The sequence below is a fragment of the Arachis ipaensis genome, chromosome B02, assembly GCF_000816755.2.
Source record: "Arachis ipaensis cultivar K30076 chromosome B02, Araip1.1, whole genome shotgun sequence".
Lineage (NCBI taxonomy): Eukaryota > Viridiplantae > Streptophyta > Magnoliopsida > Fabales > Fabaceae > Arachis > Arachis ipaensis.
This window is the reverse complement of record NC_029786.2, coordinates 13,230,005-13,257,213: the sequence shown is the minus strand read 5'-3', so window position 1 is coordinate 13,257,213 and position 27,209 is coordinate 13,230,005. Positions and strand designations below refer to the sequence as shown.

General features: G+C 37.7%; 2 protein-coding genes across 3 annotated transcripts; both read right to left on the bottom strand.

Annotated features, from left to right (window-relative positions):
- LOC107624910 (pentatricopeptide repeat-containing protein At3g63370, chloroplastic) lies at positions 811 to 5,343 on the bottom strand. The gene is made up of 2 exons (XM_021115520.1): positions 1,989 to 5,343; positions 811 to 835 (listed from the first exon to the last, which is right to left on the bottom strand). Exon 1 carries the CDS (start codon positions 5,233 to 5,235, stop codon positions 2,299 to 2,301), a length of 2,937 nt encoding a protein of 978 aa, XP_020971179.1. The 5' UTR covers positions 5,236 to 5,343; the 3' UTR covers positions 811 to 835; positions 1,989 to 2,298.
- Positions 8,977 to 26,851, bottom strand: LOC107624911 (protein SPIRRIG). 2 transcript variants are annotated; one of them, XM_016327397.2, is made up of 20 exons: positions 26,445 to 26,851; positions 26,142 to 26,361; positions 24,715 to 24,784; positions 24,521 to 24,606; positions 23,765 to 23,900; positions 23,621 to 23,677; positions 23,333 to 23,512; positions 22,797 to 22,988; positions 22,598 to 22,663; positions 21,346 to 21,460; positions 20,028 to 21,172; positions 19,201 to 19,900; positions 18,998 to 19,100; positions 17,783 to 18,894; positions 16,033 to 17,680; positions 12,819 to 15,881; positions 12,252 to 12,560; positions 11,662 to 11,968; positions 11,400 to 11,546; positions 8,977 to 10,797 (listed from the first exon to the last, which is right to left on the bottom strand). In XM_016327397.2, the coding sequence occupies exons 2-20, from the start codon at positions 26,339 to 26,341 to the stop codon at positions 9,622 to 9,624; spliced, it is 10,812 nt and encodes a 3,603-aa protein (XP_016182883.1). In that variant the 5' UTR covers positions 26,342 to 26,361; positions 26,445 to 26,851; the 3' UTR covers positions 8,977 to 9,621. The 2 variants fall into 2 exon arrangements, with proteins under 2 accessions (XP_016182883.1, XP_020971178.1); XM_021115519.1 differs by lacking the exon at positions 26,445 to 26,851 and having other exon boundaries at positions 24,715 to 24,795; positions 26,142 to 26,264.

Genomic DNA, 27,209 nt, shown 5'->3' with positions numbered 1-27,209 from the left:
TACATTTTAAATTATAGTTTAAAGAATAAAATGTTATCACAAGAAAGCTTATCATAAACTAAAAAAAAAAATAATTGAGTGAACAACTTATGAAAAATCTGATATGATCAAGACATTAGTCATATAGTGGAGTATGCTGCTAAATTTATTTGGTACATTATGCTCTGTACGTTGATGCTCTTTGTTTATTTGCTTTTGTTTTACCCTTCATTCTCATATTCATATGTATTCCTTTGTACCATAACTACCTCTACCTGAGACTTCATGTAAAGTGGCCCCATAGTTGGCCCTTTTGTTCAGTCTATTAATACAAAAATAATATACTTGAGGAAAAGAAAAATTTTCAATAATATATAAAGTACCCCTATTGTTTGCCTAAATTTCTATATTCATTTCCTACGTTTCTTTTTTATTTTTTTAAGATTTTCTAAAGGTAAAATTGAAATTATTGATGATATAAAGTCTTTTTCTTTATTTCTATTTTTTCTTGTTTTTCTTACCAAATATTGAAAATACAAGAAATGGAAAGAAACCAAATAACAATAAAATAGAAACTACATTTTTATTTTGCTTACCTTTATTGAAAGTACTATATTGTATTGTCCTGTGAAATGTGAAATAAAAAACAAGCACATAATGAGAAGCAATTCCATTGCAATGAAGTTGCTGGACTATTTGAGGAAAGGATCATAAAATCAGAGTTCAAAAAATTGGTTGCATACCATAACATTCAAGCTCTATTTGGTGTGACAGGTTCTTACATGCCCTTTGGAAGGTTGAGGAAAAGGATCACTGGTCCCCATATCAGAGTTTCCTTGCAAATGGTGATTTCAATCTGTGTGACAGACATTAAGATAAAGTTTAGGACCACTTTCAAAATGCAACATAACAAAATGTAATAGTTTATCACTGAACACATCTTCAATAAATTGTTTGCATATAGGACAAGAGCAATAGAAATTAAATAGGATTTACTGTTACATTAAATAACCAGTGAATTAAAAATTGTGTGCTTGGTAACAGGTTGAGCACAGTTAGTATTGAATATGGGGAGGGGCCGGCCGGCCGGGTTGGGCGGGGCCGGGTGGGAGTGGAAAAGTGATTTTTCAGCTTTTGTTTGCCTTTGGTTGCTCACTCACATCTTCTAAAATTGATTGTGAGAAGTGATCATAATCAACTTTACAAGAACAACTAACATAGATTATGTTCAGTCAATTATGCAGAATTAATTTTACCTAGAATCAAACAACACACAACCCTTTAATCTAATGTTCTTTCTTTTAAGCATTTTTTATTTGAACACAACCTTTTTGTTTACCACAATCCTTTTAGTCAGGTTGAATTAAAACCAAGTTTGTGTGCATGATAAATTAGGACTAATAGGACTAACATGTTGAATTAAAACAGCACAAAACCTTTAATCTAATCTTTTTAGTCAATATGAATTGGTTCTCTAAGTTCATTCTTCCATCTATTCGTATACCCAGCAAAACATGCTTCCTTTCACAAATAGGACTAATATAATAGAAGAAATCAGGATTGTACATCATTATAAATTCATAACATGATTCTCTAAAAAGTTCCTACTATACTCCCTTTCTTCCCTTTTTTCTCTCATTTTTAAATTTGGTATTCTATCAAGATACATACATTGATCCAATCATACATCAAATTTTCAGTAACAAAATAAGAGAGAACAAAGGGAGTACTTTATAAATAACAAGTACAATAAATTCTCTTTCAGCAAATAAATTTATGCCCTGCTCACTATTCAATTTTTTTAGTTTCATAAACAAATTGAGTTGAGGCATAGTGCATCTTTCTTAACGGATATACCAAAGGAATGAGAGATCTTGATATATAACTCAACAAAAAGAAATCTATTAGTAGTTTTAGCTAGGAGTTACAGATTCATGAAAAAAATATTCCAAGCAATAAAAATGAATATAGGGAATGTGATTGAACATAAAAAAATTAAACAGACTTACATCTGTGGACTTTGTTTTCTGCACTACTATTTGAAGCAAGGACAGCAATCTCTTGCAAGTGAAGTTCTTACTTCAACATCTCAGCTGGTTCTTGTCCAATGTCCACTTACAACAAGCCAATAAACAGGAAGACAATTTACCGTTTTCTGCATGGCTTTCATATAATTCCAAACGACTAACTCGGCGCAATTTAGCATGAAATTCTGTAACTGTCTGGACCCAACCACAGGTGCCCGTCATCATTTTTATCTATCCAGTACCAATTCTGAAAGAGTAGTGTCCTGTAATACGTTTCAACATATAATCGAATTTACCAGAAATCTCGGCATGAGCATAGTCCTCTTTCAAAATGATGAAACCTGTTGGCATCCCTTACAACAAGGGGTCGTTGACAGATTTCAGATGCTATCTTAAAGAATGTATGACAATCATCACAGATACGAAGATTCTTTGTGATCCGAATAGGAGTACCATTTGGGGTAACAAGTAGACCATAACTAAGTGCTAATCTTTCACTGTGTTGATACAGCATCTGAGTTTTCTCTTCCTCACTAACATTGTGGAATACGAACTTAGTTTGAGCCCTGTAGCCTCCTTTTTCCTCTAAAAGTTTAGTAATCTGAGCTAGTTTTAGATAAATTTCATCGGATTTTGGGTGAGACTTGTCTCTTGCCATGAAGGTGTGGATCTTATTTTCAGCCTCAATCCAACTGCATCCAGGTTTCTTTTTCAATCCACTTCCTTTCATTCTCAATCTCACTTCTTCTACATCATTCCATCTTCCATCAGCTGCAAAGATGTTTGATATCAGTACATAATTTCCGGAATTGTCCATATCCGATTGTAAGAGATTCTTTGCAGCAAGCTCTCCTAATTCTTTATTAGAATGAATACGGCAAGCACCAAGAAGAGAGCACCAAACTTCAGAAGAAGGTGGGACAGGCAAGTTTCTCACAAATTCGTAAGCCTCTTCTAGCGAATTGGAACGGCCGAGGAGATCAACCAGACAAGCATAATGCTCTTGCCAGGGCTCTAACAGATATTCATGTTTCATCACATCAAAAAACTTCTTACCTTCAGCTATCAACCCTGAATGGCTGCACGCATGTAATAAAGCCAAGAAGGTTATATGATCAGGAATAACATTTTCATCAATCATTTTCTTGAACAAATTAATGGCCTCATTTCCATGTCCATGCATTCCACTTGCACTAATCATAGAAGTCCATAAAATTAGGTCTCTGTTCTTTACAGAATTAAATATCTTTATTGAGTTCTCCACAGTTCCACAGCAAGCATACATGTCCACTAAGGAGCTAGCAATGGCTCCCTCCAGAACAAAATCTTTCCTAATAAGAAATCCATGAATCTCCTTCCCTTTATTCAATGAAGATAAACTAGCAGCTGCAGAAAGTGCACTGATGAGAGCAATGGAATCAGGTTGAATATTAGTTTCATTTAGAGAGTAGAAAATCTCAAGAGCCTCAGTCGAATGTCCATTACGAATGCAACAAGTAATCATACTTGTCCAAGACACAATATCTTTGGGTTCAATAGATTCAAAGACGCGTCGTGCGTAATCTATGTGCCCAACCTCTCCATATACATTGACAATGGCATTTTCCAGCAAAATATCAGCTAAACCACTTTTCAAAACATAACCATGAATTTCTTTGATTAAGTTTTTGGATTTCAAACCACTACAAGCCAACAAAATACTTCCAATCATCATGGGATCAGCGTTCACCCCTTCTAACTGAACCTTCCGAAACAAATTTAAAGCTTCAAGATGACATTCATTCTGAGCATAGCCAGCAATAATTGTTGTCCAAGAAATCAAGTCTTTTTCAGGCACACTTTCAAAAGCCCGGTTCATATATTTCACATAAGAACACTTAGCATACATATCTATCAAGGTGTTCCCTATCTGTATATCAGAATCCATTCCATTTCTTATTGCATACGCATGAACTTCCATGCCATTCAACAAATTCCCTGATCGACCTGATGCAGCAATCATACTTAGCACTGACACCTGGTCAGGTTTTTTACCAGAATTCTGCATACCCCGGAAGTGGTTTAGAGCATCAGTATATAAATCATTTTGGACAAGACCAGAGAGCAGTGTATTCCAAGATATATTATCCTTGAAATGCATGTTTTTAAATACTCTTTCAGCATCCTCCATCTTCCCACATTTTGAATACATAGCAATTAAAGCATTGGCAACAAAGACATCAGAATAATGGTTAGCTTTCAAGATAACAGCATGAATCTCCCTGCCAAGTTTAACAAAGAATGGATTTTCACAGGCTTGAAGTGCTGCAACAAAAGTGTATGTATTACTAGCAACTCCAACCTCCTGCATTCTTCTATATAGTGATAATGCCTCTAAGGACCTACCTTCAGATACATGTGCTGAAATAACAGAATTCCATGAAACGGGGTCATCTTTATCCTCCATATTACGAAACAAAGTTCTAGCACCTTCGAGATCACCACACTTTGCATACATAGCAATAAGCGCATTACACACAAACACAAATGTACCAAATCCACACTTGAGAGCAAAGCCATGAATCTCATCCCCAAAATCGCGATCAGTGAGAGCACCACACGCTTTAAGCACACAAGGGAAAGTGAAAGCATCAGGCTCCACTCCAAGAACTCTCATCTCTCTATACAATTCAAGCGCCTTAACATGGTTCCCACTTGACACATAGGCACCTAACATAGCATTCCATGTGAAAACAGTTCTATCAGGCATTCTATCAAACACCTTCTCTGCATCAGAAAAGAAGCCACATTTCCCATACATATGCACAAGCTTTGTACCAAGGAACACAGAACCACACAACCCACAAATTTTAACCAAAAAGGCATGCACCTGTTGCCCTTGTAGCACAGCTTTTTCACTGCCACAAAGCTCAAGGACCATGGAAAAGGCCTCAGGGTGACTGAACTGGAATGAGAATGGATGAGTGAGAAAGAGGGTCATCAAGGATTGAAAAGCTTCTTTGAGAGTTGTGCGTTTGAAAGTGTGGCTCAGTGTAAGAGAAGAAGGGGTGGTGAGAGAAATGGATTTGGGAGAAGAGAAGTTTGGGATCACGGTAGCAACATGGTTCAGGCGGGGATTTTCACGAAAGGAGCGGTGGAAGTTGGAAGAGAGAAGGGTTGAAGTGGCCATGGTGGTGGTAAGGGTACAGGGGAGTAGGTGCAGTGCGCTGCACCTGAACAAAGGTCTCATGCAATACTTACAACAACGTAGTACGTGGTTGTGTGAAAGTTAAAGACTCCACTTTTTGCTAGAAGCGCATCCATCATGGTACAAACCAACGCTAGCTTTAGTTATAAACTTATAATAAACAAGTTATTCTCAAAGAAGACATTTTGGACAAAATCAAGAATTTAATTCTCATGAGTTTAATTTCTGATGTTCTACGTAATAGTCCAATCACATATCTTATTTTAGATAATTCACATAATAAATATAAAAAATAATTATTTTTTATTAACCTAATATTATATAACAAAGTATATATGTAAAACTGAATGCACGAACTGATCTTATATTTGTTTGGACGTCATTAAATTTTTGGTGACTGAACATAACACAAAGAAAAAACATCTAAGAGAAAGAGTAGTACTCTTCTCTAATAATAATGTCTAAATTATTAGGGGGCTGTAACCACTCTAGATACACCTGCTTGTTTAAAGCAGCAGTCTTAGTCATTAAATCAGTCGCTCTGTTTGTTGTACGCTGGATGAGCAGTAAAGTAGCTGTCCAATTGCGCTAAAGCATCTCTTTGATTTTGTCAAGCAGATCCGAGTCATTCGTAATCATGCTGGTTGTGCCTCGCGAAACAAGAAGAAACGCATCAAGATTATCAGTTTCACATATGACCTCTTTACACTCGCAATCCCAAACCATAACAAGCCCTCTCCAAATAGCATGAAGCTCACAAGAGAGAACACTAGAAAGAGGTATACTGGCAGAACAACCTTTCATCCAAATTCCCATGCTGTCTCTAATAATACATCCAGAGCCAGCTAATTGCCCATTTTCAAAAACGCTTGCATCGCAGTTCACTTTACAGACATTCATTGGAGGTGGTTCCCAGTTATATTGAAAAGAGGAAGGAATAATATGTTTTTGGTTGGTAACAACCTTAGAGAAATCACGAGCAGCATGTTGAACTAAGTGAATAATTTTCTCCTTACTCCATGGATCATCTTGATGGAAGATGCCATTGTTCCTATCCCTCCAAATCCACCAAAAGGCCGCTGCAAAGAGAAACTCATTTTTGTTGAGGTTAGAACGAATCCAAGACACAAAATTCAAACTAGAGTCCTCAACGGTCATTCCCAAATTTAATCTAATCCAAATCTGATAAGTTTTTTGGCAAGTCCTAAAGCAGTGGTTAATATCCTCTAGAGCAAGATAACATCGCTGACAAAAATCAGAAGTAGCAAGACCTCTTTGAAACAGGTAACTAGCTGTGGGAACTCCGTTGTTGAGACAAAGCCAGAGCAGACACTTTATCTTCTCCGGTATTCTCAAGCGCCAAAGCCAAAGCCAATTTTCATTATCGTTCCAGCCAAATTTCTTCTTCAATAGCCATTCATACCCACTTTTAGTCGAGTAGGTGAGAGTATTTGAGTTTGTCCAAAACCAACCTGTTTTATCTCCTGCCTGCTTGATAGGATCAAAGAGCATCAAATCAAGTTTAACTTCTTCCGGAATCATTGTGCAAAGAATATCCCACCGCCAATGTCCATGGTACCAGACATCTTCTAGTTTCAAGTGAGAATCAGAGATGTGTACAAAATGAACCAAAGGAGCTAGCGTTCCACATGGTCGCCAAGCATGATACCAAAAGGATTGAGACATCCTGCCTGTACACCAATCAAAACCATCACGAAACTTTTCTATTGTCTTATAAATCGCTCGCCAAGTGCTTGAAACATTATTAGAAAAATTGGGTGAAAAGCAAGACCTCCTAGATAAATATTTTGCCAACATAATTCTTACCCAAAGCTTATTATTATTATGCAGTAATTGCCAAACAAGCTTTCCTAATAAAGCAAAATTTACACACTGGGTATCTCTAATTCCCAAGCCTCCATATTTTCTTGGAGTGACAACTTTTCTCCACTTGACATAATTTAAGCAACGCTCCCCTACCTTTCCTTTCCACAAGAATTGTCTAAGTACAGAATCAATCTTTTGACAAACCGAAGTAGGAAAAAGAGTCACTTGCATCTGATAAATAGGAAGAGAAGAAGCAGCAGATTTAATTAAGCAAAGCCTGCCTGCTCTATTAAGGAGCCGACCTTTCCAACTAGCCAACCTATTCTTTATCTTCTCTAAAGAGTTCGAAAAAATAGACCTAGCAGCTCGAGGATGATTAAGGTTCACCCCCAAGTATTTGCCTAGGTCACTAGTAAAAGGAATATGAGAAATACCAGACAACATTTCCTTCCTTCTATTAGAGATATTTCTAGAACAAATAGCTTTAGATTTTTCAATGTTAACCTTCATACCTACTTATAAATTACATTACAAAGGCTTATTGGCCGAAAATCCTTCAATCTAGTTGGAGGGTCGCATTTAGGGATAAGAACAATCAAAGTTTCCAACAAAGAATGGCTTAAAGTCTCCCCTAAGAATGCTTTCTGAACAGTACGTCACACCTCATGACCCACCACATCCCAATATTCCTTGAAGAAAAAAACTTGAAAACCATCCGGCCCAGGAGCTTTGAACGAGCTCATATTATCCAGAGCTTCTTTAACCTCCAACATTGTTACTGGTTTAGACAAATTATCACAAGTATCCTGGCTAAGAGATGGCATAAGAATTTCTCCCATGCAATTAACCTCAACAGGCTCAGTAGAGTAAAAAATATTTTTGAAAAAATGAACGACCTCTCTTTGCAAAACTTCCGGATTATCAGACCAGGACCCATCACTGACCAGCAACCCATGAACCTTGTTAGATTTTCTTCTAATGATGGTTTGCATATGGAAAAAGCTAGTATTTCTATCACCATACCGAATCCATTGATCTCTTGACTTCTGGTACCAAAGCAATTCTTCCTGGGCCAAAACTAGATTATACTCAGCTCTCAATTCTTCCTCTTTGTGCTTCAAAATCGGATCATCGTCAGCTTCCATTTTCCGTTGAATACAATTCAAATAAGCCTCCAATTCTCTCTTTTTAATAAAAATATTGTCGAAGACCGTAGAGTTGAATTCCAACGAAGTTTCTTGAACCCCCAACAACTTCTTATGGATGCCAAAGTCTGTACTATTCCAAGAAAGATCTTTTTTCAATGAAAAAAATCTTTTTTTATTTTTTAGTGTGTTTGACAAATTTTTGATAGTAAAAATAAAAGCACTAAAAAAATAAAAAAATATCTTTTTTAAGAAGCTATAATTTACATCTTTTTTTTAAAAGCTTTTTTTTCTTTAAAAAAAGATATTTTTCACATAATAAATGAATAAAAAAATACTTTTATCTTATTTTACCCAAATATAATTGATAGACGAAAAGATCTTTTTACATGAAATATTCAAACATAAAATCACTTTTACTTTTATAAAAGATCTTTTAAAAAAATATGTTTTTCGAAAATAGCGTCTAAATAAGGCCATTGTATTATTCAAATATCCAATCATATATTATCTATTACAATACTAAAATTAAATTCCAAAATTAAATTTAACCAGAAGTGGTTATACCATCCCAACTTTTTCCTTAGTAGTAGAGATATCACAGCCCTATAAGTTCACTGTGCAGGTTACGAAATGTGTATCAATATAATCTAAAGTAGAACGATTTCAACATCTGAACAAGTTGACGATACTGGAAATTACAATTGCAAGTGATTTATTTTATTGAGTCCAATGTTCAATCTTGAACGAACATACCAGACTCTTTTTTTCAAAGCAAAAACATGGAATATTTATACAAAATATACAAAAATGACATGAAATTTTCTGAAGTTTTCCTTTAACTTTAATAACGGGGACCATTAATTAAAAGAAATGCCCCAGTGTCACTTGGAAAAAGAATTTCCGAGAATGGATTACACTCGTGCCATCAGCAGTCCCACAACAGTATCACCATTTCAAAAATCACATTCCATTTCACAGACTCGCCTTTTACTATACAACTTAATTACACACTACAAAGCTGTTTCACATATTTACATCAAATTAACATAAAACTGTGGACTTCTCTAAAAAAAGAAAAATAAAATCAAAATATGCTCTGCCAGCCACCGAAAATACAAGAATACCCACCGGAATCAACTCTGCTTCCTCCTGTTTCCACATACCCATCCATCTTTCTTTACAGATACTTCACCAATCAAGTGAAACAACGGCTCATATGGTGTTAGCCCTCTTCTACGTGCTGTGCGGTCTCATCTGTTCGCTGCCAACCTTGTTCGCGCTGTTTCGACCAGGCCACGCAATCTTCATTGGAACTTTCATGAATAATGAACACGAATCCATCTTTTGACAAATTGGGACCGATTCTACCCTCTCAACCCTATGTCAGGATTCAATGATCAAAGGCTGGCCCCAAAAGCTTAGAAGTCAAGACAACTATAATCATTTACCCATATCACCCCTGATTCAGTGAACCTCGCAGACTCTCTTCAGGTAGTGTCCAGGAAAACAAATGCCCACCGGAATCTCCACTCAATAATTGTTTCAGGTCGGTTGTAAGGTGAAGGGCAGTGACTGGATGCTTATGGAACTTATGCACTTTCCGTAGAATCAACCTGTATTCTGGTTCTTTTCCACCAAGGTTTAACGCTCCCAATCCAGAAGAACCTGATTTAAGGGAGCTCTCGGGTTCACTGCAGTGAACCATTTGCCACACCTTGACAGCTCCACTCTGGTGACCTGTTGCATACCACTTTGTGTCTAGCCAATCTGAAAATGTACTGCTTGTCACCGAGAGAATAGAATCAGATGGCAGTTGTGATGTATTGATCAATGCCAGGCAATCACCATTGATACTCCAGACAGAGAGAAGAATACCAGCAGCTGCAACAATCTCTCCGGTCAAGTCATTGACAAAAACTGCAGAGATGGCGGCTGGGAATTCGGGAAGCTGCCGTATGAACGCCATGGAGCTGAGATCCCAAATAATAACAGTACAATCTTCTGATCCACTCACAATCAGCATGTAAGGCTGGCAAACTTGAAGACATGTGATTCTAGCTGTGTGTGCACAAAGGGGCTTCTCCAACTTCAAGCGCCGCACGAAACGGGGCCCAACCTCGCTAACTCTCCAAACATTAACTAACCCATCATCGGCCCCGGTGACCAGAATCTGACCATCATGGCTAACACCAGCACACTGAATTTGATTACCTCCATGCAAATTTTCGTGTGTCGAAAGAAGTCTGTCTTGTTCATAGCTCATAAATCTCAAGCTCCGATCAGGAAAACCCCAAGCAACATATTTAGAATATGTTCTTGGTTTAAGCAAATTGTTAGTTCCTGCAATGAGAATTTTATCATTAAAAGTAACAATTTGAGTGATAGGTGAAGAACTTTTGCGGATCTCATGTGGAACAAGGTGAGTGGAATGTTTAAGGGGATGGGGAGGAAGTTTTCTGTCTGTTCGCCTTTTCCCATGGGGCTTGAGGAATAGTTGCTTCGGAGTTTGCCCAAAATGATTAATTTGTGCTAAAATAGATGCTTTCATTGCAGGATCTGTAACTGCATCTATGTCCACACTCCCTTCATAGGTATAATGATAGAACACATTGACTGCATCCTCTGCAGCCTGTCCAAAGTACAAGGGGGAAATACAGATTAGGAACAGAAGAGAAGAAACAACCAAAAGAAAAAAAGAGGAAAAATCAAATTTAGGCATTGATTTTGAACTTACTAACCGTGTCATCAAGAAATGTCACAGTTTTACAACTACCAATAAATTTTTAATAGCATGGGATTCAATTTCTACAAATTTTGGCTAATGATTTAATTAATAAGGGATAAATAGTAGTGATCAATAACTAAACTTCAATTATGACAAAGTTCAGATGCAATTCATGATGGTAAAATTGCATATTATGACAATCAAGCATCAATGCAAATAGAAGACTTTAAAGCATCAAAAAACTGTTTCCTAACTCTACAAAACTAAAGGAAGCAAAGAGACTTCTTTTGTCATTGGAGTCCATGATTATGAATCCCCACAAGTAAACAACCAGAGCCTTCAATAAATATGAATGCAGGGATCTAATTAGTGGCAATAGTTTGTAGAGTAGCCTTGACAACAAAAACGGGAAAATTTAACAATGTAAAAAAGTAAGCTTCAGAAAATATAAGAGCCAGACAACATGGAGGTGCAAATATCTACAGTGATGCAATAAGACACCCCACCTTCCCTCTTTGCTTATATCCAAAAATGAGGTCTATCCAGTGATGCAAATTTTCTGAGACATAGTCAGATTCAAGAGCTTGCCTATGCTTATTGATGAACTCTCTAGCACTACCTTTCGCCCATGGAGGTAATATAACATCCCCAACCTGAAAGATAGACAATAGTTGTTAAACATAGTAACTTCACCTGAATTTTGGCTTTCTTGATTATAGTCTATAGATACGGATGGGATAACTAAGTAAACATTGGCACTAGGACAACCTTCTCTCCAGACTGTTTCTCTCCCAAGTCAAGATTGAATCGATTCTCCAGGAACTCTGGCATGTAGAAAAACTCTGGAATCAGCTCTTTCACATCAGATGTGTTTCCTCTACCAGCAGCACTAAACCAAGTATCCCTTATACTGTTGAAAAGACGATCAGCATGGTCAAACTGGCCACCTTGAAGCTTTTGATTCTCTGCACTGAATGGAGGCAGGCGGAGAAGATAGAACAGGACAATTCCAGCACTAGAATAATGAGATCCATAATGAAACTTTGGGACCTCCGGATCATCCCAGCTCTCGTATCTAACAAAAAAAGACAATGTGTTACAAGAGGATCTACCGAAACAAATGCAACAGTTACAAATCTCCTTCCATATTATAATTACTGTAACATTAAAGCAGGAATAAATGTAATTTCCCACAAATGCAAAAATTGTTCTGCATCTCCATAGATATACATTTTGTCTGCATACCTCTTTGAACTCAGAAAATAATCCCATATCAATGACTGCAAACAACACAATCATATATAACCAACGTAATAGAGAAACAGGAGAATACCATGACAGCACTGGTAGAAACCAACCTTTTTCTAAATTCTTCTTCACCTTCAGGTGTCTGACAGCCCATTGGTTTATCAAGCCTGCGAAATGTGCTAGGATTGGATAAATCAAGATTTTCACTCTCATAATCTGCAAGAACCCATGGAAAGACTGGGTACTGGGTAAGATCACTATATCCGCGTCCTGCCAAGGTGTTAAGATGCATGAGGTACTGAAAATTGCTTATTTCACCATTTTGCCACCTTTTCGAAAATGATTTTGCCATTATCTTAAAAAGTCGGCTACCCTCATTGCTTTCTTGTTTCGATGATCCTGAAATAGTTGTGTCCAGCCTGATACAATGCAGAATATCATGATCAGGGACAACAAAAAGCAGTAAACAAAATAACACGCGCATAAAAGAAAGCGCATGAGAACCAAATTAACTAAGAAAATAAAGATGCATGGCAAAATAACATTAAAGCGTCTAAAAAGAACAGTATTGAGTTATTGTATATATTTGAAGTTCTCAACTGTTTTATGCATGACTCATCAACAAGAATGTAAAAGCATAAAAGCACTCAACCAAAGCTGATGGGATTAACACTTACATGCTATTCCGAGGAAGATTCATGGCAACGAGATTTTTAAAGACTTCTTCTCTTTCCTTTTTGTGGAAAACCAAGAGATCATTACATCCATCCATGCTAAATATTTCTATAGCAACAGGACGAAGCTGGTAATCACGCTTCAAAATCTCATGAACACTGTCAAGCTTCCACATGCGCCAAGGGTGAGGTAAATTTCCAGTGCTATGTACTTTCTCCTTTCCCCATGCACCACCACTATATGCCCATGCCCTTCCCCCAACTAATGACTTAACTGCTGTCGTCCATGATGATGTTGATTTGGATTGGAAATCTGCACTACCAGTGACATCTTTCTTGACACCCAAAGCCTGATCAATGACTGACAGTTCATCTTCACATTCCTTCTCGCAGAAGCAACCAGAATCATCAATATAGAAGTTTTCAATTACATACAAACAGAGTTCACCTATCAAGAATATACCATCATGCTTGTCAAGACCTACAACCCGTTCGCAATTATATTTGAATCGTATTTTTTCAAATGGTTCCAGGAAAGGTCTGATTAGGTATTCCCCATTATCCTTCAGTTCTTTATCAGATTTATCATCAGAAACCTTGACATCATCAAGTTTCATGGAAGAAGATTGCCATGCAGATCCCATGTCAGATCTTCCTTGCGTGCTTTCTTCTATTGGGACCGACATTGTACTAGACTTAGCACCAAGTTCAAGTGCAGAATGGAGGCTTGCTTCATTTATGCTACTGCCCTTGTCATCATTCCACTCATTCTTATCAGAAATTGCATCTTTGAGACTATCCAAATTATCAGAAAACGGTTCTTCAAACAGCTCACCATCAGGATCACTTTGTCTCCCACCATCAGCCAAAAGTTGAAAATAAGGTTTTGAATCTGATGCACCACCAGGACCATTTTCAAATTTTACTTTAGACAACTCTGATCCCTCCAATTCAAACTTCCCATCAAGGACACTCTGGATGGTATCAATTTTCAATGTGCTTCGCTCCAGTTTCTTCCGCATTCGATATGGACCTTCGATGGGGCAAAGCTGCCATTCTGGCTCTTCTGTCAAGGAGGATTTGTTCAGTGGGAATATCCCTCGTTCATGCACAAGTTGCTGCAGATGGCATTGCCACTCACTCTCTGCATGGAGAATCCATCCATACTTATCTTGCCTAACGACTCTCAACTCTGTGGACATTGCATCACGAACTGAATCCAAAGCATATCTTCGCTCATTCACCTGCTCCCAGTGTCTTAAATCCAATTTTGCAGCTTCGCGAGCCTTTCTTCCCATTTCCCTTTTTCGACGACCTTCCATAGCTTTGATTCTTACTCCAGGAAACTTTGCTGATCCAGATATATACTGCACCCACATAATGCCAGCACACTGTTCCAATACTTTATTCACCATCTGTTCAGTAGTATGATACCACTCAAAAAACTCAGGTAAACTTCTGGTCAATAATCTATCAAAACCACCATGAAGAACATCCAGTTGCTGCCCTTGATGAGGTTTGGAAACAAGTAGGTCTTCTAATGCAGCCCTCCTATGTACCAGAAGATACTTGAACACATCAATGGCAATATTCTGTACATTTTGCCTTTTATCACAGAGAAGCGATATCAAATTCACAGATAAACAGCAATTAAGATCTGTGTCAGTATTGCTGGGACAGAATATAATTCTTCTATGAGCAACCAATAATTGCAAGACAGTGCATATATCAATTCCAGAATCAACTTGAGAGGAAGTTGAGGGCAATCTTTTTTTAGGTTCAGTGAGCAAACCCAACCGTGAAAGAAGATCATCTTCCCCTATACTCACTAAAAATGATGGGAGGAAGCAATATAATATCATTCGGTTAGTGTTCTTAAGAATTGAATGAATATAAGCCTCAAGTTGCTTACTTCCTCTTGAAATTGATAAGAGCCTCTTTCCACCAGGAGCAGCTTCTTCAATTCTACCATCTTTGTTTGCCAATTGCAACATTGACAACAAGAATTCAAGAGTTTTCAAAACCCCTGAAGGCTGAGGAAAACCCCCCATGTATACACGATCGACTATCATCCAGCACAAAGCATCCAAATTTGAGGACCAGCGGATCTTGTCCAATTTTTTCTCATCCTCTTCATCATCACGCAACAGCCGCCTTTCAAGGAAATTTATAAATCTACTAAGGCACAGACCCTGGAAAACCAACACTGATTCATTATCAACATAGAGCGGAACACTTTCCAAGATGTTCTCAATGACCTGTGATGCTTTCACCTGCTCGGTCACAAAATCAGCAAGAACTTCTGCAATGAAGTCTAACACAGCAGTAGCTCCTGCAGAACATGGACCACCTCCATATCCAGAATCATCTATATCCAAAAGAAGCTTTGAGGTTACAATGAAGTAAGCATTTGTGGCAGATGAACCTTGAGAACCAGACTTCAGGTCTGAAGGTGAATCAAACTCCCAAGCAGACATGGAAGAATCAAAAGAAGGTGTGGCTGTCAAAGGAGATTTAGCTTCATTAGTGCTTGTCGTTGCACTACCCAGCCAAGATGTCAATGCAGCAACAGGTGACGAAGGTGCAACAGCAACTCTAAAACTGGACTTTTCTGAAAAAACAGGAGAATCTGGTACAGCAAAAGATGCCGAACTCTGGGATTCAGTTGGAGGGAGGATATCCGAATTGCCTTTGATACCCTGAAAGCTAAACTCATTTGCACTGGAAGTTGCAGAACCTTGATCAGCAACGTCACCATCCAAGCTCTGAACAGTTTGGACACATTCATGGGCAGATTTATTTGACTCTGATGTCGATACAGTAATACCATTTTGTGGTTTCCCTCCAGATATAGGGTTCACTGGTGCTACCATATCATCAGAGCTAGTACTTACCTGTCCTTGTGGAAGGCTTCCAACACTGATGGAGGTTTTGGCAGACTGATCCTGATCCAGAGGCAAGCTAGAAAACGTATTTTGGGAACTGGACGTATCATCACAATCATTCAAGGTTTTCTCTTCTGTCATGGCAGAGAGTTCTTTAGCCATTTTAACAGCATGTGCCGCCCTGTAAGCACAAAAGGATTAGCTTGAAGAAGTTGATCTCTTTCAGTTTATGAATGACCAAATGTAATAAAGTTATGTAAAGTCACCCTATGATTATACGTAGAAAATTTAGGATAACTATACTTGAAAGATAAATTCATCTCAAAACAAACCTCACACAGGAAAAGTACAGGTCAATACAGCTTTCAAGAAAGTCTGCTCGTCTACAAACTGCAGTAAACGGGGGACACATCTTAGCTAGATCAACCATAAATCTAATAACCGAAGTTGCAGCAGCAGGAGCTGATGCCTCTCCACCCATTAGGCGGGCAGCATAAGTCTTGTGCATCAGAGCTTCCCCCTGAAGCTCACCAGCAATGTCAGAATTTCCTTCTACAAGCTCAGCCACAAGGCTTGCACCAACCTGTGAAAGATTACCAGTTTGGTGTGCAATCATTGACTGCATGCTTACTCGATCAAAAGCAGTTTTAGCCATAGCAATCACAGATTCCAACAATTCAACAAACTTCAGTTCCGTATAACTTCCATCGCTTGGCATAAGGGCATGAAAATCCACCATGCGAACCTCTGGTAATCGAGGATAAACTGGCTTGCCAAATATCAAACAGAACAAAATATAATAAATATCTGGGGAATCATAGAAACTCGGGAGAACCCGAATCAAACCCTGATAACCTCCACTTGTGCGAAATTTAAGTGCAAATGTTGGAGAGGAAGTAAGACACACGCCAAGTAGAGTCATCACCCATCTCATACTTGTGGGATGAACTGCTTCATCAAGAAAATATGTAATTAGCTTAGATGAAACAAGTTTATGCCACTGCTCAAGCAACTCTTCAGATTTTATAGTGACTTGAAGATCAATAAGCATCTCTAGTAACATATTTCTAACAATTACATGCTTCCCCATTGACTCCCTCATTATTGGACTTTGTGGAACCAATCCTGGTGGATCAAATGTCATGATCACAAATCTAACCACGTTTTCAAGCTCAGAAGATAGAAACCCATCTTCCAAAATGACACCAAGCAATACAACCAGTTTTTCTAAGACAGGAACTTCAACATCACCCCTTTGCAAAGTCACTAGTAAATGTTGGACAAGATTAATTCGACGCAAAATTGTAAGATTATGATTTCTGTACCAGTGCATGGACACTAAATTTTCAAGAAATCCAAGTAAAGAAATTTGTATTGAAACTGGGGCTGTTACCCATAGTGTCCAATCCAACAAGACATGTTCGACCATGTCCGCATTGGACAAAACAATGCAATTAGAAGTTTCAGCAACAGTATAAGTATTCTCCAGCTCTGAAAGGTGGCTAAATGTATCCTTTGGCACAGAAAAATCATCCATGTCTCCATGAGATCCAACTGAAGAATTATCATCATGAAACTTTGACAAATAATGATCCTCAAGACTGGTATCCTGCACAGATCCAGGAGACAAAATGGTCTGAGTAGCTTCCAACTTCTTTGGTTCAGAAAAGGACGCCTCACAAGCAGCTATCTGAAAGAAGATCTCAAGAGATTGCATGTCGAATAATGCCATTCTGCGATGCAGAAAAAGAGCAAGTAGATGATAACCCCTATATGTTTGCATGTCCTTGAGATTCTGAGGGTTTTGATGAAGCACGCAAGCAAGCAAAGTAAGGGCCATATGCAGCATATCCCTAGTTTTTGCAGCATCTACAAGGGCAAGGACAAGCTCCATCCCACCAATTGGGCGGATAGTCTCTCCAATTAGACCTTGTTTACAAACATAAATATCTCCAAAGAGACGTCCAAAGCGTGGAATACCTGCAACCATAAAAAATGACCATAAGAAGACTCAGACTGGAACAGCAACTCAAATAGGTGAAAGAAAACAAAATCCAAAACTTTCCAAGTTTAGTCACACACCTCCAATGGGAGAAGCAGCTGCTGACATAGGATCAACCAGATTGAGCATTGAAAAGCTAGCTGACAATCGATTGAACTCTGTAGAAGTTCCATCAAATGCAAAAATAAGTTTCTTTCCTGAAAGCTGTAAGGAAAGGTTCCCAAGTCTGTCCAAATCCCAGACAATTCCACTCCCATCTGCCTTTAGATCTCCTTGTTTGTTGGAAGTATCAAGTCTTTGACCGGTAGCAGCCAAGGCAACATCAGCATCTAACGAATCTAATATGGCCATGCTACCACCACCACAGGCCTGGTTAGGCACAAATTGCAGAAGATCTGTGTCCTGAAAAAGCCCTCTATATCCTCTACCAAGTATATACATAAAACATATACAGCCTGGAGTGAGAACTTCCTCAAATAGATAGCAAGAGCGCATTTTCCACGTCAAGTCACTTACTCTAGCAACCCCAGCTGACGTCCCAATAGTGACATGCAATGGTTTACCTGGAGGGGACGGTGAATATCCTAACTTCCCAGTGTGTCTTAGCTTCCCATTAAGATAAACATAGGCAACACTTGCTTGGAAGAGCCCAGCAAGAGCATTTGGTTTGCTGTGAATGACTGCAAGGTGATGCCACCTTCCTTCTTCAAGTTCTAAACCAGAAAATGATAAGAAGGAAGAGCTGCTAGTGGAAAGAGTCAGAACACCATCCTCCTGGAGATAAAGTTCAGCATAGGTTGCATTCTCATTGCCAGTACCCCCAACAGAAAAGATCCTTAAAAAGTTCCGCTCATGCAATCCACCGGAGCCAGACCGCTTCTTGGGAATAGTAGATTTCGATGGGTCATTGTCTTTTGACTGTGATTTCAAAAAATTTTGAAATTGAAACCAACAAACAAAGGAATAACCAGCAGCTGGAGGCCATGATCTTTCCCCCAATGAAACCTGAATAGCAGCATGCCCAACCTTGCTCATATCCATCTCCACATAAGGTGCCAGAGAGAGTGTTTCTGAGGACATATCTTCCATCAGAATTAATCTTTCCATCATTTCAACAATTATATGACCTGTATTTTTCAGCTTCATTTGCAGAACATATCTGATGAGCGTACGAAGTTCAGATGCAGATAGCCTAATCAACAGAAACATTTAGTTATTCAAACTTAAACTTAGGCGCACATTAAATGTAACACAATCACTTTCAGTCAATAACAAAAAAAGAGTACGAATCCTACCGATAAGAACCAAGGACTTCAACAATTTTCAATGCAAAAGAAAGCAATGAAGATGAACCCAGAAGAAAAGGGGTGATAGTCTCCAGCAAAAGTTCCACACAACCTATAGATAAGAGAGCAAGGGGAGAGGGGGACGAAAGTGCATGAGCTTGTCAAGAGAGATGGGAAAACAAAAAACAAAAACAAAAAGGCATAGTACATACCTACAGAGGTTAGGTTTTCCTGATTGAAGGGGCCAGCTCGAGCCAACTTTTCGATTAAATCTAAAAGTTTTAATTGAACCATAGGAGTAAAATGCAATAAAGAACGGAGCAGAACTCTAACGGCACCAGCATTGTAAACTCGCTCTTTGTCAGGATTAATTGGACCTGACGCAGTCAATAAAAGATTATGAGATGACTCATCTATAGTGGCATTTGATTTAGTTGAACCTTCTGATGCTAAGAAAGGTGGAATCACTATTTCAAGGGCAAGTTCTAGCATCAACTGGATGACTTGCTTTTCATGCTCAACACAGAGTAAGCCAGACTCGCAAAGAAGATCAAAGAAAGTCTGTGAAGATATAATGGCATGCAACTTCATTCGATTAACAACATTGTCCGAAACTCCAGCTATTACAAGACGCATCAAATATGTAAATACTTTAATGTAAACACTCAATAAAGATTGGTCCACATCCCCACTTTCATTCTGGAATCCGTGTAGTGTGGTAAGCAAAAGGGAAAAGCCTGTGGCTTCACCGAACACCTTCTGTGCAGAGCTATTAACTCCCAATACCCGCCATAGTGCACCCATAGTATCACATGTTGCATCAAGGGAGAGCCGATATTGCAACCCCAAAGCACTAGTCACCATTCCACTTTTCAAAATTTCAACCAAAACACCTAATTCTTCAGGATGTGCCTGACAATAGACATTATAATCAGACGATCATCATGATGATTCAAGTAAAGAGGAAGGAAAACAGCACTAATAAATCTAATAGGCAGGATACATCACAAGAAAAAAGAAATTGTGGAGTTAAACCAACCTGAGAACTATCTTCAATTATAAGACATGTCAATATCCTGAGGACCCCAGGGCGATGTACATCAGAAGCCAGGAAAGGCAGAATGGTAGTCACACCATTAGCTGCACGAAACGAAGCTTGATTAGTCTCGGCTTTCTTCAATAAAGATACCATGCAGTCCCAGGCAATAGCAATTGTAGCATCAGCTTCAAAAATGGGGGACTTCCCGGTACCAGGTTCTGAAAGCCTAGGTGAAGAAATAATAGCATCCTTTTGTTCCAGATGTTTCTTGAAGCTGGTCGAGCTATTTTTTCTCTCCAACGGATGGAGGTTAACATTCTGTGCATCCAGACCCCAATGCCTGTGTTGCTTCAAATCATCTAACATAACTTCCAAAACACCAACTTCACGCAGAACTTTCTTGTACTGTTGATCAAAGGATAAGAGTTTGACAAAGAAAGAGAGTATTGTATGCTTCAAGTCTGATGTTATTGGCTGCTGCAACAAGCAGCAAAGTGAAAGTAACTCTTGCTCAGGAACACAATTGACAACAGTCACAGCGTACTCGAGAATTTTCAAAATTATCTCTTGCAAAGATGAAGGAAAACCAGCCATGTTTAGAATTAAAAGTGGAACAGTTCGTAATTGCTGACACAATTTATAGTTTTCTATATGTCCTGAAAAAATTTTGAACAGTCTATTTAATACTTCAGCCTGCAACTCCCGGCTACTTGCTTTGAGGAGAATATCTTGTAACATCTGGACTGCTTCCAGGTCCTTAATTTTATCAATGTCTTTCTCCCATAAATCATCACCAAGCCAATCCATCGATGATGTGTGACTTCTGTTATGAGGCCCACCCTTGTTCTTAGAACCCTTTCCTCCAGAATGTGGAGACTCAATTGGCCCGGTTTGGGCTAGACTAACAAGAACATCTAGCAATCTAGATAATGTGGGTGAAAGATATTGAATGGAGTCATCGAAATTTTCTCTTCTGCAATCTTGGGAACCATCTGTAGCACCATCCTGTTCATCAGATGAGTTGGAATGAATAGACTGAAAGCCCTGGTTTTTTTTCAAGTTGGACAGAGTGAGAGCAAATTGAACAAGGAATTGATATCCATGCGCATTATGTATATCCTCACGAAGTCTGACACTGCCGGCATCTGTAAAATAAATATAACAAATCAAAACTACCCAAACAGTAGATGGGGACAATAATGCTGTCAATTTTTTCTAGCAGTGAAGAAATATATGCAGCCAATAATTATGCCATCTATCAGAAACTCATACTTCCTCTTTGGTTTTGGTAACTCGGAAGAATTGATTAGGAAATTACCAGTTCTATGCGACAATTCCACACACTTAAGTAACAAGTCGACAATCCCTACAGTATAGGCGGCATCACCACAATCAGGATCAAAATCTTTCACAGCCAATAAAAGAACCTTTATCTGCATGACAAAAAGATATATCACATAACATAAATTTCAACAAAATAAAATGAATACTTGGGGTAATAAATCATAATCAGTACAATATCCTACAACGATTGTACTGCTTAAAAGGTGCAAACACTAACGACCTCAGCATTATACAATATAGCCAGTGGCAAGCAACAAAGGTACAAATACATGATATTTTATAATGATACTGTACATGTATATTTTATCAGGATGTTAAATTATTTGAGCTCATGATAGTTTTACTGTGTACAGCAACTTCCTAAGATGTTTGGAACTGTCTTAAGTTAAGCACAGGAAAATTTCAGCACTGATATATAGTAATTTCATGGGTATGCTTACAAAGAACGTAGAAATAATGAAATATATAGTATTGGTTGCTGAAGAGATGCTTGCATGAGTTTTAAATGGGTTAATTGAATATTGCACAGATGATATCTTGAGTAAATCGGCCCATTGCCTTGTCTTTTCTATGAAGAATATCCAAACCGATCAACAAAATCAAATTAACAACACAAGAAATCCAACTTCATGGAACTTGTTTATAATATATTAGCATATCCACCTAAACAAAAAATTAGAAGTTAGTAACCCCTGCATTGTGTTCTGATGGTTTCTCCCATGTACTTCCCTTAAGCTATGTCTCAGAAGAGCCTGATGTGAATACTTTTGCCTTTAAATAACAGATCTGCCTTTCTATTACAGAATGGACAATGTTTCCTTTATGAAACGTGCATTGTATTTCATGTATAGGTAATTACGCAGCTCAAGGTCCACAATATGATTATCATATGAGAAGCTGTGAATGCTTTGTTTTTCTATTCACTTGGCATAAAATGACAAGAGGAAGAAACGAGAAGATCTTTTCTCACAATATTCAAATCCAACAGCTACATCAATCCACCCCTTGAGCCAATTCCCAATAGTAAGAAAATAAGTTTCCAACGTTGGAGGCTCAATCAATAATCTAGGCTATTGCTGGTGACCACTGGCTTGTACAGTAAAGTTTAACAGCTGAAAAAATATATACATAACTACAACATACAACAAAAGGTATCATATCTATCTAGTGACACAAGTTATTTGACAATAGAGAGGGGAGAACAAGGAATCAAACTAACAACATACCAGATGATGCTTGCGGATGTATTTGGCCGTACTTCCATTGTCATTGCCCAAAAGTAGACCAAGTATCTAAAATTATAAAAGCACCAAAACTGTGAGGCAATCAATCATCAGATGCACAAAACCAGCTCAAACTACTCACATAAACAGTATTTACATCATTTGTCACTATTTTGACCATAGAAGCATGCATTTCACGTACCTGCATGGCATGTCTATGAAGTTGTATACTGTGCAGTGGAACAAGTCCTTCCTTATAACGAGAGAAAACAATCAAAGATCCCTTGGCAACCATTTGAAAAAGTAACTCAAGTGACTCATCCTCAATCAAACTCTGTGCAGCTGATGGATGGCTTGCCAGGGCTTTCATGATATGCACAACACTAGCCTCTACCTACATAAAGCAAACTAGTTTAAAATGCAAATTTAGGAATTGGAAAATTCCAGTTATAAACTGATAACCAATTCGTGTATTTTATGCTTAATGCTCTATGGATACAGAAAGGAACTGCTATACGAACTACTGCAATACAGTGATTATGCCTTGTGCTGCAATAGCAATTAGAATTTAGTGCCCAAATCATTGTTCAATATTTTCAAATTAACAAAGGCTGCTAGGCCTAAGTTTGTCACACACAAGAAAAATTCAAATCTTTAAAACATGATTAGATGCCACCCACTCGTGCATTGAACCACAAAAACACGCATAAAATATACATAGTATGGAGAGAAAGGAACCTCAAGTCGGCGCCCTTCCCCAATATCACCATTATAATCTTTTTGCAATACCAACTGCTCTTCATCATCAATAGCAGTATTTGCTCGTTGACTGGTTACATCAGGATTTAGAAGGGCATTTAGAACATGAATGAGACAGCAAAATATCCCAGAATCAAGTAGAGATTGTTTGTCAATAGGCTGCAGAAAAATGCACACACAAAAACTCCACTTAATGCTTATGAAGAATCAAGGAATTTACAACGATGGAAACATAAAATCTTTCACAAAATCTTTCAAGAAGCATACTCCAGAAACAAGGATTTCAACTGAAGCTAATAAATTTGCTCCTGGACTGATGTCATCCTGCAAAGAATGGTATCACTGTAAATTCACAAAAGGATATACAGCTTTAAAAAGGGCAATTTCGAGAGAGAAATGTTCAAGAGATACCTTTTTGCCTTCAGAGAAGAAGTTCAAAACTTGAGCAACATCCAGAGATCTTGATTTGCTGCTTATTTTTAACTTTTCTATATCTGTTACAAATGCTCTTCCAACAACGAAAGAGAATATGTGTGTCTCAACTAACCTGTTTGCCATCAATGTAATAAAAAATCACTTAACAAAATCCCACCAGCAACATGAATAACATTTTATCTTTCAGAACAGTAAATCTTCAGGAAGGAAACACCAATCTACCTTTTTTTCCAAAAATCTTCAGAAAGAATAACTATAACTATATAAACCATATGATTATTTTATGACAATGACATCTCTAGACCTGCTTGTGGTTATATGAGACAATTTTTCAACCAAAAAAACCATACATGTCTGTATGATGATTTTACTCTCTTGGACCACACATATATCAACCACCAGTTCAAAGTTCATTAATTGTCATCATTATAAGTTACAGCAAATTTAAGTATTGGCATTTTCACCTTTAGCAATCCTTATCAATACAAAGCACTTGGAAAAGAACAGTCAAGCATATAAGAAGCATTTACTGCACCACACAAACTGGATAGTAAATAAAATAAAGCAATATGTTGCAATTTCCAACAGACAATTATATTTACAAAACAAGGAATGCGATTACTGGAGTACAAAACATTTGCCCTAATGCTTAATCACACCAAAATGTTGCATATAAGGTAAGGCATCCATGAATAAGTATGGAATGAAGATAAGGAGAAATAGTGTCTTTACATGGTAACTAACTGAGCTACATTAGCATGCTGCTTTACTAATTTACAAAAGGCATCTATACTCAAAATCAAGGACGCTTCCTTTTCCTGCAAGCAAATGACAAAGCATAAGCAACTGATAATTTACCATAATGAACAATTCAAGGTCAAATATGAATGAGACCACCAGAAACCTAAGCAATAAAGAGAAAGAACCTTCTCAGAGCTGGATGACCGAAACTCTTCCCAAAATCTCTTGAAGTCCAATTCCAGTTCATGTTTATCCCTGATTTAAAGCTAGAAAAGGTCATAATCATATGTAACATTAAAAGTGAAGCATGTGATGTAATAATTTAAAATTGAACATAAAAAATAAAAAGCTTGAGAATCAGTTCTCACCAAATATTATACATCAATTACAAGAATTTGAAATTAGAGGCACTAAATGAAAGAACGTGAGTTCATATCTTATTCTTTAAACTTAGACTCAACAATAAACCAACATGAGAAATGTTCCAAAATATGCTCCCATGTGGCAATGATTAATGAATGGATGTGCAAAACTAACTGTAAATGTGCTTTCATTAATATATAAACCATTGGCTAATTTTAAACTTTCTATTCGATAAATATGAGCACCTGGTGGCTCGGAGCTAAATGTCATAAACAGCTAAATGTGCAGATCAGCCTATGTGATTGCAATTTAAAAATTTGATTCTCGAATTGAGCTACTGATGAACTATCACGCAGTTAAGTTTCCAACTTTCTATTACTGAAATTTAATACGATGCCATTTGCACCATGCATCATCACAAACTAGAACATTACTATTTATAGTATTTAGTGAAAACCAGCCAAGGAAATGAAATTAGTTGTACTGTATGCACTTCCCTACAAGATAACAATTTTAGTAACCATGTTGACAAATCAAAAACTAATGGTAAAACAAACACTAGCAATCTCGCGAAAATCTAAATTATTCAAGAGACATACACACACGCACACATGCACACAAAGATAACTGCCATGGCTTTAAGAACAAACGGGACTCTGCTTTCTCTACCCAGCAATAATCCTTTGCCTTAAATTAAGCTAACAAAACTTCTTACAGCTTAGAATTGACAACTCAAGTCAATGGCAGAAAATAGAAAGCTAAGTTAATAAAGGATTTTGGAAATAAGCCCATAACCCTTCATACTTCCCACAAAATACCAATTACAGAAGTAAACTGTCTGAATAAAGTTTTCTAGGAAAGGTAAATCCACAATTCTCTCTCCTTTCCCTTCCATTCTTCACAAGCAAAACTCGAAGCCAATGTAATAGCCAAGCTCAAATCCTCCCACTCAAACAACAGAATACAATTTCCATTGCTTAAACTCAACCAAACAACTACTAGCACATCTGAATCATACTTATTTTCAACTCAAAATAGCTCATAATCAAATGCATTTGAATCAAACTTCACACTGAGAGAGATTTAGCCAAAAACTATATTTAACACACAAAAAATAAAATAAAATAAGAAGTGAAGTATCAATCCTCTAGCCTGACTAAAACAAAGCATTCCTTAACTAATTATTCAAAGATTTACATTAAGGAAAAGTAAAATAGTGCTAAAAGAAGAATGTTGATGCGGAACAAACCTGGAAGGAGAGAGAGGAGAGATTTGCGAAGCTGAGAAGGCATTGTGGTTAGGAGAAGACGAAGGAAGAGATGTAGGGGAAGAAGCAGAAGGAAAAGAAGCGGAAGCTGAAGCAGAAGCTGAAGAAGAAGAAACAGAGGGCGGCGATTGAGTGAAGCCAACCTTCTCTCTGAAGTCCTTAAGCAACGTCCCCCATTTCATCGTTCTCCTACCTCTCGATCCTTCAAACACATCAACAACACAGTTAATTTCAACAGATCCACAACAACAACATGAAAAAAGGAAGAAAATCTGCGATTATTACAGCTCCGAATGCGTTCAACCGTGCCGATTCAAAAAATAAAAATGGCAGGGAAGGTTCAGCGCCAACCGAGATCCGCCACCACCACCACCAGATTGCGATTCGAAATCCCTCCAGATTCGTGAAAAAATTGAAAGTTCTTCGCGGCGTTTTTTTTTTCTTTCTTTTTCTTTGTTCGTTCTTCTCTTCCCTAATTTTTTACTATCATTTTAATTTTTTCAGGTTTCTTTCTTCTTCCTCGTCGTCGTCGTTGAGGTCTTCGATCAATCTAGCTTCCTCTAATTTCTCGGAAAATGTTTCGCAGCCCTAGAAAGCGGAGGGAGAAGAGAAGAAGAGAGCTAAAAACGAAACGGTGTTTTTTTTTTTTCTTTTTTTTTTCTTCTTTTGTGAGAGGTACTGATGTTTGTTCGTTTTTTTTTTTTCTTCAACCTATTTCGCTTTTGTGTTTTGCTGATGGTATTTATATGTGCGAGTTTAGTGTGTGTTTTTTTTTCTGGTACAGTTTTTCTTGTTCTCTTTTCACTCCCTTTGTCCATGTCAGCATAGGGTCCACGAATTGGAGGGATCCACGTGGAAGCCCGTGATTGAAGGGAGCAAACGTGAAAGCCTCTTCTCTCTTACTTTGTTGGCGTCTTTGGTCTGCATGAGATTTGGTCTTCAAAGATTATAATATTAAGTTTGACATTTGATTTGTGGCCTGTCCCATGTTGTTGATTTGCACTTTCCTTTTTAATTTAAGAATTTAATTTTCATATTAATATAAAATAA